Source organism: Eptesicus fuscus, chromosome 19, assembly GCF_027574615.1.
Source record: "Eptesicus fuscus isolate TK198812 chromosome 19, DD_ASM_mEF_20220401, whole genome shotgun sequence".
NCBI classification, from domain to species: domain Eukaryota; kingdom Metazoa; phylum Chordata; class Mammalia; order Chiroptera; family Vespertilionidae; genus Eptesicus; species Eptesicus fuscus.
The window spans coordinates 36,781,886-36,796,086 of NC_072491.1; the positions used below are offsets into that span (position 1 = coordinate 36,781,886).

At 37.9% G+C, this 14,201-nt stretch overlaps 1 protein-coding gene across 1 annotated transcript in view; it reads left to right on the top strand.

The window, feature by feature from the left end:
* The window catches only part of CSPP1 (centrosome and spindle pole associated protein 1), a 109,541-nt gene that overhangs the window by 76,351 nt on the left and 18,989 nt on the right, over positions 1–14,201 (top strand). Inside the window, exons 19-22 of the mRNA XM_054708725.1 lie at positions 4,796–4,948; positions 7,927–8,039; positions 11,231–11,380; positions 13,162–13,308. Coding sequence (XP_054564700.1) covers positions 4,796–4,948; positions 7,927–8,039; positions 11,231–11,380; positions 13,162–13,308 — 563 coding nt within the window. The remainder of the gene's footprint in view (positions 1–4,795; positions 4,949–7,926; positions 8,040–11,230; positions 11,381–13,161; positions 13,309–14,201) is intronic.

Below are 14,201 nucleotides of genomic sequence, written 5' to 3' on the forward strand. Positions count from 1 at the left end.
TCTCTTTTTATGCAGCTTAATGCAAAAAAGGTATTTTGGTAAATATCTCTATAACAACACCTTAGAAAGCCTTTCTTCTTCAGAGTACTATTCATTTATTTCTATTATAAATTGCCTGTCTATGATGATGATAACTCAGTTGCAGAGAAAAGCTCATGTTAGTTGGCTAACATTTACCTAAACTAGTTAGAATTAAAAAAAAAAACTTCCTAGTAAAAGTAATAGAACACTTATTACAAGGTTTTTTTTAAAAAAAACAAAAAACTAGTAAGATATCTTTAACCCTTTGCACTCGCTTGCTTTTTTCTCGATTCCTTTATTCTAATGCTAACCGTGTCGAGTCACACTTGACATCCGAGTGCAAAAGGTTAAAATAAGTGATCTGGAATAGTGTGCAAGGGATGCTGTATTTAAATCATGTAAAAAATAAGGAATGAAAAATTTAAGTACTATATTTATATATTTAACTGTAGGTATCATATACTTTAGCCATGGTCTAAGAAATTGTTCAGGGAGTAGAATTGTTTTCCACTTTGAATATGTGACATTTTCTTTTGTTATTTTGTTTGTTGCAGAATTATTCTTGTAATGCTTGCAATTTTATGTTAAACTAGAGGCCCGGTGCATGAAATTCCTGCATGGGAGGGTGGGGAGAGGGTGTCTCTCAGCCTGGTCTGCACTCTCTCCAATCTGGGACATCCCTCTCACAATCCGGGACCGCTGGCTCCTAACCACTCGCCTGCCTGCCTGCCTTTCTGCCTGATTGCCCCTTTCAGCTTTCTGCCTGCCAGCCTGATCACCCCCTAACCGCTCCCCTGCTGGCCCGATCGCCCACAACTGCCCTCCCCTGCCGCGACCTGCCTCCTCCGCTGGGACTTGCCTTCACGCGAGGCAGCAGAGATGCTGGGACTGGCTTCCTCAGTGCCGCGTGGAGCTGGGGACCCCCAGGCCTCACCGCGCATGTGGTTGCTGGGCCCTGCCTCCACTGTGCGTGCAGCCATCTTGTGGTGGCCATCTTGTGACGACGTTGCCTGCGAGGACCACCTAGGCTTTTATTAATATAGATGATATAATTTACATTTGAAGTAAAGGCCCCTTTTCAGTGACATCTTTGCTGTTGGCAAATTACACTCCTGACAGATGTGCCTTTTTTATTTTCATTTTTTAGCTGATTTCAAAACTTTTATTATCTCACAGAAGGATAGACAAGGAGTGACAATTGATTGACTAATCATTTTTTTCCAGTTAAAATAAACGTAGGTTTTTTTTTATTGTTTAAGATATTACAAATGGTAGTACATACGTCTTTTTTTTTCCCCACTGACCTACCCCCAGCCTCCCCTACCTCCCGTCACTTGCCCTTGTCCTCCTGCCCCCAGTGTCTTGAGTCTGTTGGTTGTGCTTATATGCATGCATACAAGTCCTTTGGTTGATCTCTTACAATATAGATTTGTTTTGATTGCTAAATCTGATAGTTTTAAATCTTTAAGAAATAATTTTGTACTCTGCTGAAACTAATTTTATTTTTATATAAATACATTGATTATTCTGAGAGGATCATGTGTAATCACAATATGTATTATTATTCATTGTGACTTCTCATTTATGTAGATTGGTCTTATGCTGTTCTAGTGAATTGGATGACAATGAGATTTGATTTAAATTATACCATTTTTGTGACTTTTTAGAAACTTCAATTTTCCCATCTTCTTCCTATTTTCATTTTCCTCCATATCCAGATAGAGCTCAGGACTTGATGGTGATTTCAGGAGCACCTAGCTAATTCTCGTTTTACCAGTCCTTGGCACGTGGTAATTTTCTGGTAATCAGCTTTTCTCTGTGCTTTCACCCAGTTCCTCCTCCTTTAAAAAAAAAAATATATATATATATATATATATATAATTATATTATTTTTTTATTGTTATTGATTTTTTTACAGAGAGGAAGGGAAAGGGATAGAGAGTTAGAAACATTGATGAGAGAGAAACATTAATCAGCTGCCTCCTGCACACTCCCTACTGGGGATGTGCCTGCAACCAAGGTACATGTCCTTGACCGGAATCGAACCTGGGACCTTTCAGTCCGCAGGCCGATGCTCTATCCACCGAGCCAAACCGTTAGGGCCCAGTTCCTCCTCCTTACATTTTCAGTTATTGCACTCCTTTCTCCCCTTCCATTACTAAACATACTGAGGTTACTTGTATTCTTAAACACAAAACTCTTGACTTTGTTATACTTCCCTTATATAAAGCACTTTCAAAAAGTAGTCTGTGCTTGTTGCTGCCAGTCTTGCCTCCTACTCGTTCATATTCCATATTATGACTTCTAGCTCCCACCACTCGATGGATGCTACGTTTCAGAATTAACTGGTCCTTATTTTCATTTGATGGTTTTAACCATTATTGGTTCTCCTCTTTGAACTGTGTTGACAGTTCCTTCCTTCCTTTACATCCTGTGCACCCTCCCAGATGCTGTCCTCTCTTCAGTTGACGTATTCGTTTGGATGCGTTTTATGAACAGGTTAAATGCTTTGAGGTCTGTGAACATGATCTTTGTTCTAGGACTGTCTTCTGATACCGTGTTTTCCTTGAGTTAGATATGTTCTTCATCCGTTCTCTCCTACCTCATCTCTTCTACTCCGATGTTTCTCTTTAGGTCTACTCTGGGAATGATCCTCGTATAGCTCTTTCTTTGCCCCTGACCACTTGTAAAATTCTCTTCTTCACTTTTGACCTGTCTTCTGAATCTTTGCACCTGAGGCTTGGTGGATTATGTACATCTAGCATGCAAAACCAAACTCACTTTGTAAATCCAGCTCATCGTTGCCTTTTCCTGTACATGCATCATAATTCCGATCATTCAAACTGAAAAATGCTGAGTGGTTGTTTGTTTGTTTTTGTTTTTCTTTGACTCCTCATATCCACTCCGTCAATAAGACTAATCTATAGATCTGCTTCTTCAGTGTTCTTTGAATTCTCTTTGTTTTCATTCATGTTACCACCATAATTGAGCTTTAATTGCTTGGCATTTTGCTATTTCTTCACAACTCCTTCATTCTACTTTGTCTTTTACTCCAAGCTATATGTATCAAAAGTATACCCAATCATATTATTTTATACTCAAAAATCAGTGAGGATTCTGGAATCTCACTGGCTGAGTTTATATTCTTGCTGTGCTATTTACTGGCTTTGTGATCTTTGGGAAAATTAATTTAATTTTCTCATCTGTAATACTGGGGTGAAAGTAATAGTACCAGGTCATATAAATTATATAGAATATAAAAATAGTGATTATTAAATGTTAGCTACCATGATTATTAGTACTACTTTTATAACTACCAAAACTGCCTCTCCTCCCATGTGCTTCTGCAGAACAGAATTGAGAATCATCAGGTTGTGTTTCAGAGTATTTCAGAACGGGCATCCAGCCTGTATTTTCCCATTTGTCATTGCTCTTTTACATGTGTTTTGTGCTCTAGTCAAGCTGTCCTACTTTAATGTTGTCAGAACACTTCATGTTTACCCCCTTGGAACTGTTTCTCACACTGTTCTTTCTTTATTAGACTTTCCCACCCACCTTTACTTTTGGAACTCTCAATCCATCCTGTCCTAAATGTTGCAACAGGATCTGAACTTTACTGGTTCAGAACTCTCCTTCTCTTTGGTAACATTCACATGTTATTTGCCATGTTCTATATGGTATTCTAATTGTGATTCATGTTCAAAACACATCCTTGAACATAACAGGCCTCCTGCTAAATACTTTTATATCCAGGTTTCAGTTTGCTTTCATTGCTGCAGTACTGTTCAAGTTGTGTGTGGAGAACTACTACTTATTTGTTAAAGCTTTTGAGTTCTTCAGTCATTCAGATCTGTTTTCTGGTTGTTTGAACCAGTCCTACATGTTCAGATTTTTGCCATGCTATCTGTTGTTGTGTAACAAATCACCCCAACATGTAGCACTCTCATAAATTTAAAATTTAAAATTCATAAATTTACAAAAACATTTATTATCTTGTAGTTCTGTGGATCAGTAATTTGTGAGTGGTTAGCTGGATGGTTCTGTCTCAGGGTCCCTCATGAGTTGCAGTCCAAGATGTCAGAGGTGGGGCTGTAGTCGTCTGAAGGCTTGACTGGTCTGGAAAGTCTCTTTCCAATCTGGCTCCCTCACATGGCTTCGGAGGCCTCAGTTTCTGGTCGCATGGGCCTCTCCCTATGGCTCCTTCAGTGTCCTGGTGATATAATGGCTGGCTTTCTTCAGAGTGAGTGAGGCAGTAGATCAAACAGTGTGGAACCCATTATGTCTTTTTATGAAGGAGCCTCAGAAGTCATATACCTTTATTCTGCAATATCCTGTTTATAAGAGTGAGTTACGAACAATGGCTCACACTCAAGGAGAGGGGAAGGGAGAATTGTCAAAGGGTTTGTGGATATGTTTTAAAACTGCACAGATTATATTTTTCCATTAGGAACGCTAATGATCTTGGGTAAAATTCAGTATGACTTGTTTGAATTGTTGCTATATTTTCTGTATTAAAGAGAATTCAGGTTCTGAAGTAACAAGAGAGAAATATGGTTTTTATGGGTTGTCAAAGATCTATATATTCTTAAGTTCTCTACTAATTTTGAGTTTGTTTTGTAACATTATTTTTAAAAATCTTCTAAGTTTTTAGGGCACCAAGATATTGTTGAATTATTCCAGCTCTGTCCTGTTGTTGTTGTTTTTCACATGTATTAAGCGTACTAATTATAAAAATGTATTTATTGAAATAAATGGCTTATTTTTCCCCTCTCAGCTGATTTGAATAAGATGCACAGACAAAATATAGATGCCTACCATAACCCAGATGCAAGACCATATGAAGATAAAAGGGCTGTTGTATCTCTAGACCAAAATTTAGCCACTTCAAGTGCTGAGAGCCTAGAAGATTCTGCAAATAAAAACTCAGGTGTTTAATAACATTCTATCTTTTCTTTTACATTTCTAAAATTGTTCAGTAACATTTCTGTTCTCTGATGAAGTCTTACTATATTGAGAATTTGGTTATTCTGAGTCAGGAAGCATAACATGTTATTTGTGCTTTTTTATACCTTTTCTTCATAGGTATTTTGAAAAAAGTGAATAAGGAAACATAGATTGCTTCTTAATTAATACTGTTTCTTCTCAGCTTTATAATTTGCTTATGCATGTTTTAGCTGCTGCTAACATTTCTATTTTGCTGTAGAAGGACATTGCTCAAAATCAACTAGTCTTTTTACACATTGTTTTTTATACCCATAACTATTTGAATTGGTGAGAGGTATCAGATGTGGTATGACAAATTGTACAATAAAATTAATTTTTAGCTTGTTTTTTAATAATCATTTGCTCTCCCTTGTAAAACCACAATGTACAAAGAAATGAATAATTAAAAGTTTAATTTGATATCGAGTCACATCTCCCCCTTTTTTAGCAAATATCTTTGGTTTGCTGTTAAGCAACATCCATCAATTAAAAGTTCCAGAAATTGAAAATTACTCATCATCTTTCTTTATGACTTGCCAGAAAAAATTGGCATTATTTTTTCTCAGAGAAATTTGATGCCTATAAAAGTAACCAGTTATTTGCTACAAATTCTTCTTTTCTATTTTCACAAAAGTTTTGATGTTAGACTAGAAAAGAATTTTAAAAAACCTTGGACTAAATTTTTTTATTTTATTTTTAACCCTTATGACTGACTTATTGGCCAAACTGTGATGAGAATCACTAGCCTTGCATCTTTCAGTCCTTAGACGGCAGCGCTACTCTTTGCAGCCTTTCTTAACACTCAGGAGGTGGAGTGTGTGTTGTTTCTGTGGGCAGCCTGCACCACTATTTGATCGCTAGTTATCAGAAATGCTTTCTTACTTTGATCCACAATAGATTTTGCCTCGTAGATCCACTTTAAATTTTGGGAGCACTGAACTTTTGATTTTGGTTAAATTTTTGATTTGATTCTCACTCTGGGTCTGTAATAATTCAATGTGCAGTAGGAGCATCAAAATACCTTTTCATATTATTGCTGCTAAGAGAATTTTGGCTTCTTTCTGATTATCATTATTTTTCTCTTCATTTGCCTTTTCTTCTCATAGTCTATATTGAGATCTCAGTGCTACAGACCCCATTCTCTGCCTGTTTCTTCTGCACCCAGTACTGTTTACAGTTCTGTTTCAGCCTCGCACTTTCTGTCTTAGTAACAATCACTTAGCTCCGCTTACCAGCCAACCCTGGAAAAATAAACAGTTTCTCTGACCCCTTCCCAGGAAACAACACAAGCATGATGATTAAGTATGCTCAGCAGAATTTGTTGTCCATAGTCTTTCTGCACACCACCAGGGTTTCCCTCATTTTTTGTGAGTTGAAATTTTCTAAATTAATTTTCATTCCCTAATAACCTAAAATAGACTTTCTGAATGCAATACTTATCCAAAGTCACCTAACTTGTTGCTATGCCATAATATATGTGTATGAGTGTCTGTGTATGTATACACATATGTATAAATGTTCGTGTATTTATACACGTGTGCACATATTCATATGTGGCATTAATATTTAAAGGCCTTAGGGAATTTGAATATATCTAAAAATTGAATGTTATAATGTGTGCTTAAGGTTCATGACTAATGTTTTGTCTGTTTTGAGGTCTTCCTAATGTTCATTTCCCCCCCTTACTTATAGTTCTTGGATGAAGAACCATATTTATGAAGTCCATACTAATTTGGCTTAAATTTATTTTGTGGCTTATCATGATGTCTGGATATATTTCCATTTACTTTGTGTAGAACAAGTGTTTCCCTGTGATTTTAATTTTATAATTTATTATAAATGTTTAGAAGAATTTATCCTTGTCTTTGATAATCATATTTCTTCTCAAATTGCCCCAAAGGCTTAGAATTTGAGTGATCATTGAAGTGAAACATACCATTCAATTTTATTTTGCTACCAGCTTTTATACCATAGCATAAGATTATAATGTATAAGTATTGATTTGGCTGTCTGCTGATAACATTCAAATAAGTATTCATAAATTTAAATACAGAGCAAAGAGACCTAAATAGCAGCTCAACTCTCAAACAGTCAGCCTACACAAACTGTATGAGTGAGAGAAAGTAAATATTTTAGAATGATGGTACAAAGAATGAGTCAGTACATAAAAAATGATACAAAAAGTTATATGAAGCTTAAATTTAAATACAGTTTTTTCTTTCTGCATTCATAGAGACTCCTGAGGTATAACTACTTTTCAACTTGATTTTATGAAATATTTTCCTTTCCCAGAATATGTAATACTACTTATAGGTAATAGATAACATTTTTATTATTCATTGTTTATGTCCCAATTAACTAGATAGAATTTTTAAATAAAAATTATTTTAATGATTATAAGAGTCATTTCAATTTTAAAAAAGATTTTAGATTTTACTTTATTATTTATTTTAATCATGGATGGAAGACTTGGCATTACTGATTTTTTAAACAACTTAGATATTTTTTACATATATGTACATAATATATTTAATATATAATTAAGCAGTTTCTTAAGAAAAGGATATTTACATACATGAGAACTTTATTTTTTTTTCTCTCCATAAATTTTACTTTAAAACCTTTCCTGTAATCAGAGTTGATTAGCTATTACCTTTTATGTTTTCTTGGTGTCTTTAAGATACAGATATATTATGATTTTTCAACTAGTTTATTTTAGTTTCACCATTTTTCTTTCTCATGTTACTTTTCACTTGGTCTTCAGATTCTAATGTCAGCCTTTCTTTTTGATTGTAACCTCTGGATTTCCATATTTAGCACATTTTTTCAAAATATGAATTTAATAGCTAATTCTTCATTCCTGACTGTTTACTTTTTCTAAGCATTGTCTAATGGTATATTTTGGCAAATTTCTCTTTCAAGGACACATGCAAATGCAGAGCTCTCCTTTTGCTCGGGGAAATGTATTTGGTGAGCCCCCAACTGAACTTCAGATTAGACAGCAAGAATCATATAAGAATTTTCTTCGGTTTCAGGTGAAATGTTTATTTGATCATAGTTTCAAGTTTCATAAAGGTTTTAATGAACTGAACTTGCAAAGATTTTATCCACATGATGAATAAATTTTAAGGTGCCATGCAGTTATCTACAATTTGTAATATATATCAGATATAGGTAGTACTAAAATTATGTCACTTAATTTGAAAAAAAGAATAAGGAGACAGGTATACCAGTTGACTTAATCTTTTCTAAACTTTATTAAATCACTAATTGTTAAAGAGTGCTGAAATTTCTAAAACTGAAGGTAATAAAATATTCACCTTTAGGTATAGAATTACTCTTTCTAAATGCTTATGTGTTAGTAGAATCTCAATAATTTCCCCCCCCCCCAAAAAAAGATTTGATATTCTTGACTCAGTAGTATAGATTGTAAATAAATTAAAATACGATCTAATCACAATTGCATTTATTTGCTGCATTTATGTATGTAAACAAATAGCATTTAAAATATTAGAAATGCCCAAAGGAAGGCACTTGTACATCCAGTGTTTATTAAGCAAACAGACTTCTTCCATACTGTGCCCACCCTTGTGCTGAATACTAGGGAGAGCACCTGAGATGAACGAGAGACCTGCCCATGAGGGACTCACAGTTTCTTCTCCCCTCCCATCACCCCTTCTCCACCCACACAGACATTCCAGTGTCAGATTAATTCTGGGATCTACTTAATCTTCCTTTCATAGGACTTCACGTTACTCTTTTTTTTTTTTTTTACTCAAACCCTGGTAGTAGCTTTTCTTTTCTACAGGAATTTTCAAATTCCTTAGCCTGACATTTAAGGCTATCCAATCTAATCCCAGCCTGTTAAATTCCTCTAAAAGAGATTCTACTCATAGTTGTTACCTTTCTAATTCTAATTTTGTGGACCCTTACCTAAGGGAATGACATAATAAATGCAGCCTTAAGGATGCTCTGGCATTAGTGTTTAGGATCTATTATTGGGAGGTTTAAAACATTGGAAGCAGGGGTATTTTACTAGAGTGGTGACTGTGGAAATGATGGAAAGTCCTTTCTCATGAATGACAGAATGAATAGAGTTATAGAATATCAGAAAGTGGAATCAGAGGCCCCAAAGATATTGGCCACTCAAGTCAGGCAGCAGCATTTTGAGGGTTATAGAGTTACTGGTTGAACTTGAACGATCCTGTGGTATGTTGCCTATACTGACAGCAAGTAAAAATTCAAGTAGCTGCTATTGTACTTAGCAAGTGTTACATGGTCTAGAGTAGAATTCAGGAAAAAACAAATATTGTAAATGTATAGCTTGTTATTGTTTATAAGATACTTTTACATATAGTATCTCATTAAACCTCAAAACTCTCTGAGAAAGGTATTTTATTTTATGATGTGTAATTAAAATACAGGCAGAGAGGCTCATCTGTGGTGGTAGAGCTAGCGATTATGAGGCCACTGCTGGAACCCAAGTCTCACTTCAGCATCACATCTGTAGGTACAGAACTTACAGTTCTAGGGAATTTTTCCCTCTGGAAAAATCTAATAATGGGGACGCTTTGACTATGTTAGTTTCAGAGTAAGTCCAGCTTTCAGTTCTCCTCAGTGTCAAATGGTGGTTTACATATTTTATTTTACCAGTCTCTTAACTGTCCCCATTCTTCACCCTCAAAGTCTAACCCAGAACTAGCTAAATGATATTTATTATTACTAGCAACAGTAGTATAGTGTCAGACAGATATAACTCCAAACTTCAGTGTTAAAAGAGATGCTATAAAATGTTCAGATCTGTGCACAATGATGGCCTTGGCTCCTTATCTGCACCAAAAATTTAAGTTATGCACAGAAGTCTTCACGTGGTTAAAATTTGGTAAACAACACGTGAGTGTTTAGGCACCATTTTTAATTAGAACGTTAAAAATAAAACATTTAATAAACTGTTTGTAGAACCTTTGAATCATTTTTGTATTATACAGTTTGAAAACCACTCACCTAGAAGCTAGCTTTCCTCTTTCTGATGAGGACTGTTTATTCTGTTGGAATGACATTTCTAGGGACTCATTAGGTGTGTGACTCATTTATGATTGTGACCCTTAATGGAGAAGTGACCCTGATTGTGATTTTTTTTTTTTTCACAGAGTGGGAAGAAGTGGGGAACTGAGTGTTAGATGTGATGTTTTGCTGTATAGATCATAAATGATATTTTCTCTAGGAATATGATACTTGGAGAAATGATTACGTGCACACTGCTTCGTGCTAAATGTTAGGATTGCGCATATTTACTGGTGTTGTGAGAAAGAAGAGTTGGAAAAAGCCCTAGCCTGTGCAATCATTGGACATGTATGAAGATTAAAGTTCTTACAGCTCAAAAGATCGACAGCGCTAGACATAACAATGTTGAAGTTAGAGGCAGTGCAGATAGGAACAGTAAAATAATACAAATGGCCATAATTAATGTGTACTTAAGAGTAACTGAAAGCTATTGAATACCAGTATGCATGCTTCCTTCCCTACTTCACTCTTGGAGGATGCAGACTCTCTTAGGGTCCCTTCTGCCAGAACTTGGACTCTGCCTTAGAATGTCCCCCCAGAGTGACATTCAGCACTGCACGCCACAGGGGCCATTCAAGATGAAACCTTGTGCTGAGTCCTGGTGGCTGAAGTCCTCCTGACCTTACACTCACCAGTAGATAAGACAGAAGGAAGGACATTCTGAGGGAGGGGTTCTTGCGTAAAGAATGGTTGGATGCTGAAACATTGATTTGCTGTTTCAGGATACTAATCAAGCCAGGGAGCTGAGACATCGCGTATCAGTTGCTACAGAATAACATAACATGGATTGCTTCCTCAGTACCTTCCGTAGAGGAGGAACTCTCACATTTTCCACATACATTTTCTTTACATCCATTCTTTGAGCACTCCTTTGAGATGTAGATATTAATATCTCTTTTTACAAGAGGAGAAAACTGAACAAGAAAGTTTCTCAAGGTCTCATAGTTTGTAAGTATTTGGTGGAGCTGGAATGTTACTCATAGCTCTTAACATTACACTATGTAGCCTTCCTAATAAAATATAAGAAATGAAAAATTTAGGAAGTCATTTTAACTTGCAGGAAGAGGACACAAATGTTGAGTTCATAGGTTACTAGTAAAAACTAAGTGGTATTCCAACTTTGTAGTAGTTTACAAAGAAATAACTAGGCTTAATTCTTTAGATTGAGGAGAAGAAACAAAGAGAGGAAGCTGAGCGTGAGAGACTGAGGATTGAAGAAGAAAAAGAAGAAAAACGGCTAGCAGAACAGAGGGCGCGGATCCAGCAAGAGTATGAAGAAGAACAGGAGAAGAAACGGGAGAAGGAGGAGGAGGTACGTTTTTTTCCTACTCCAGTTTTCTATTAGTCTGAAGTGGAATTTTTATTCTGACTTGAAAAGATACATATTACTTACAGAGGAGACCAGTCCTGGGGTACATTTAGAAAATTACAGATCAATAGCCACTCATTGTATATTATTCTATTAAAGTTGAAAGACTAGGTTAAGGAAAGAGATAAATGATGACATTTTAAGCCAAGGATATTATACGACTAGAGGCCTGGTGCACGAATTCATGCACAGGTGGGGTCCGGTCCGTTTGCCCCGATGGGGGCTGATTTGGCCAGGCCAGCGGGGGGGCAGGTGACATTGGGGGCTGATTGTGGCTGTGCCAGCCAGGGGCGGGGGGCACGGGAGGTTGGCCGCCCTGCCCGGCCCCCAATTGGGGTGGGGGAGCGATCAGGGGTGGGGCTGGCTGGGGGAAGGGGCCGTGGGCGGTTGGGAGGGGGGTCTGATAAGGGCCTTAAAGTTGGCTGCTGCAATGCGCATCATAGCGATCAGTTGTTCCAGTTGTTCTGGCGTTCTGGTTGCTTGGCTTTTTTTTTATTATGTATATGTATATGTGTGTATATACATGTATATATATATGTATATGTATATATATATATACATACATACACACACATACACACACACACACATACACACACACACACACACACACACACACACTAGAGGCCCGGTGCACGAACTTCGTGCATGGGGTGTGTGTGTCCCTCAGCCCAGCCTGCATCCTCTCCGATCTGGGACCCCTCAAGGGATGTCCGACTGCCTGTTTACAGGCAGTCGGACATCCCTCTCACAATCCAGGGCTGCTGGCTCCTAACTGCTAGCCTGCCTGCCTTCCTGATTGCCCCTAACTGCTTCTGCCTGCCAGCCTGATCACCCCCAACCACTCCCCTGCCAGCCTGATTGATGCCTAACTCCTCCCCTGCAGGCCTGGTCACCCCTAACTGCCCTGCCCTGCAGGCCTGGTTCCCCACAACTGCTTTCCCCTGCAGGCCTGGGTCCTCCCTAACTGCCCTTCCCTGCAGGCCCAGTCGCCCCCAACTTCCCTCCTCTGCCAGCCTGGTCACCCCTAACTGTCCTCCCCTGCAGGCTTGATCACCCTCAACTGCCCTCCCTTGCAGGCCTGGTCCCTCCCAAGTGCCCTCCTCTGCTGGCCATCTTGTGGTGAACATCTTGTGTTCATATGGGGCAGCCATCTTTGACCACATGGGGGCAGCCATCTTGTGTTTGGAGTGATGGTCAATTTGCATATTACTCTTTTATTAGAGAGGATATATAGGTGCCTAATCTACATGAATAAAAGAGTAATATGCAAATTGACCGTACCTTCGTGATACCCACCAGCCAATCAGGAGTGAGTATGCAAATTAACCCAGCAAAGATAGCAGGTTAATTTTCATATGCAGGCGCTGAGCGGCCAGGGGGTGGGGTGGGATGCAGGCATTCCGCACCACCCCAGCTGCTCCAGGCCTCTGGGCAGCATGGGAAGGTGGCTCCGGGCCGGAGTGAAAAGGCAGCACCTGCTGGAGCGAAGGCGGTGCCAGCAGCCAGGGGAAGTAAGGCCCATTCTTGCATGAGTCTTCGTGCATCGGGCCTCTAGTACTTTATTATTAAGCAAACAACTTCTTGATGTTAAAAAACACTATTTCATTTATATCTTCAATTTTATATCTATTTTAGACAAAGCAGCACATTTTTGAATGGACTATAAGAATATATACACTATGTATGTATGGAGTGTATATATTTTTCTCTTTATTTTAAAGCAAAGACTAAAAAATGAAGAGCTTATTCGGTTAGCTGAAGAAAGACGAAAAGAAGCAGAAAAAAAGAAGAAAGAAGAAGAAGAAAAACATAACAAACAACTTCAGCACTACTACGAAAGAGAAAATATAATTGGGGAAGAAACGAAGGTAAGCTTCAGACAAAAATGCCAAACCTGTAGGTTATCCCACTTTCATTATGAGTGTTACAGAGTTGTTATCATAAAGGGGAGAGTGAAGGAGGGGCATTTGCCCCCTTCTATTGTTTAGTGGCCTCTGGGTGCCCAAAGTGAACTCCTGGTACCTCGTGATGTCATTGAACTTTGTTGCTATTTTCCCCCAGTAAGTGTAATAGGTTTACTTAGCTTGTAGTCTTGTTTCTATTGTCTGTGGACCAGCACTCTCCAAACCCATGACAAGTACAGAAATTGAGAATAAGTGTTTGGAAACTTATGTAGCAATTTGTCAAAGTAATTTGATGTCTGTTGAATCTACTAATACAGAGTTGAGCTTAAATTGTGTCATGTCTTGTTAAAATTTTTCATTTATCTAGTAATGCGTTCTGACTTTTTGCACATTTGTCTACAATGGGTTGGAAATTAGAGAAAACTTGGAGGCTCACCACAGACTGGTTTGAAGTCGGTACTCTGAGGTAGAGGAGGGTTGTAGTTCACAGTTAGGTACATGAATCAAAGTTGTTAGCTTTTCTTCCTAGAAAGCCATATGCCCCTTAGAGGATCTAGTTTACACCTGTGCTTATATTTCAAAGCTGTATTTAAAATTCTTTATGCATAGCTAGCATGGGGGACTTTTTTTTTTTTTAATTTGCATTTCTTTTTTTTTTTTTTTAATATATTTCATTGATTTTTACAGGGAGGAAGGGAGAGGAGCTAGAAATGTCGATGAGAGAGAAACATCGACCAGCTGCCTCCTGCACACCCCCTACTGGGGATGTGCCGCAACCAAGGTACATGCCCTTGACCGGAATCGAACCTGGGACCTTCCAGTCCGCAGGCCGAAGCTCTATCCACTGAGCCAAACCG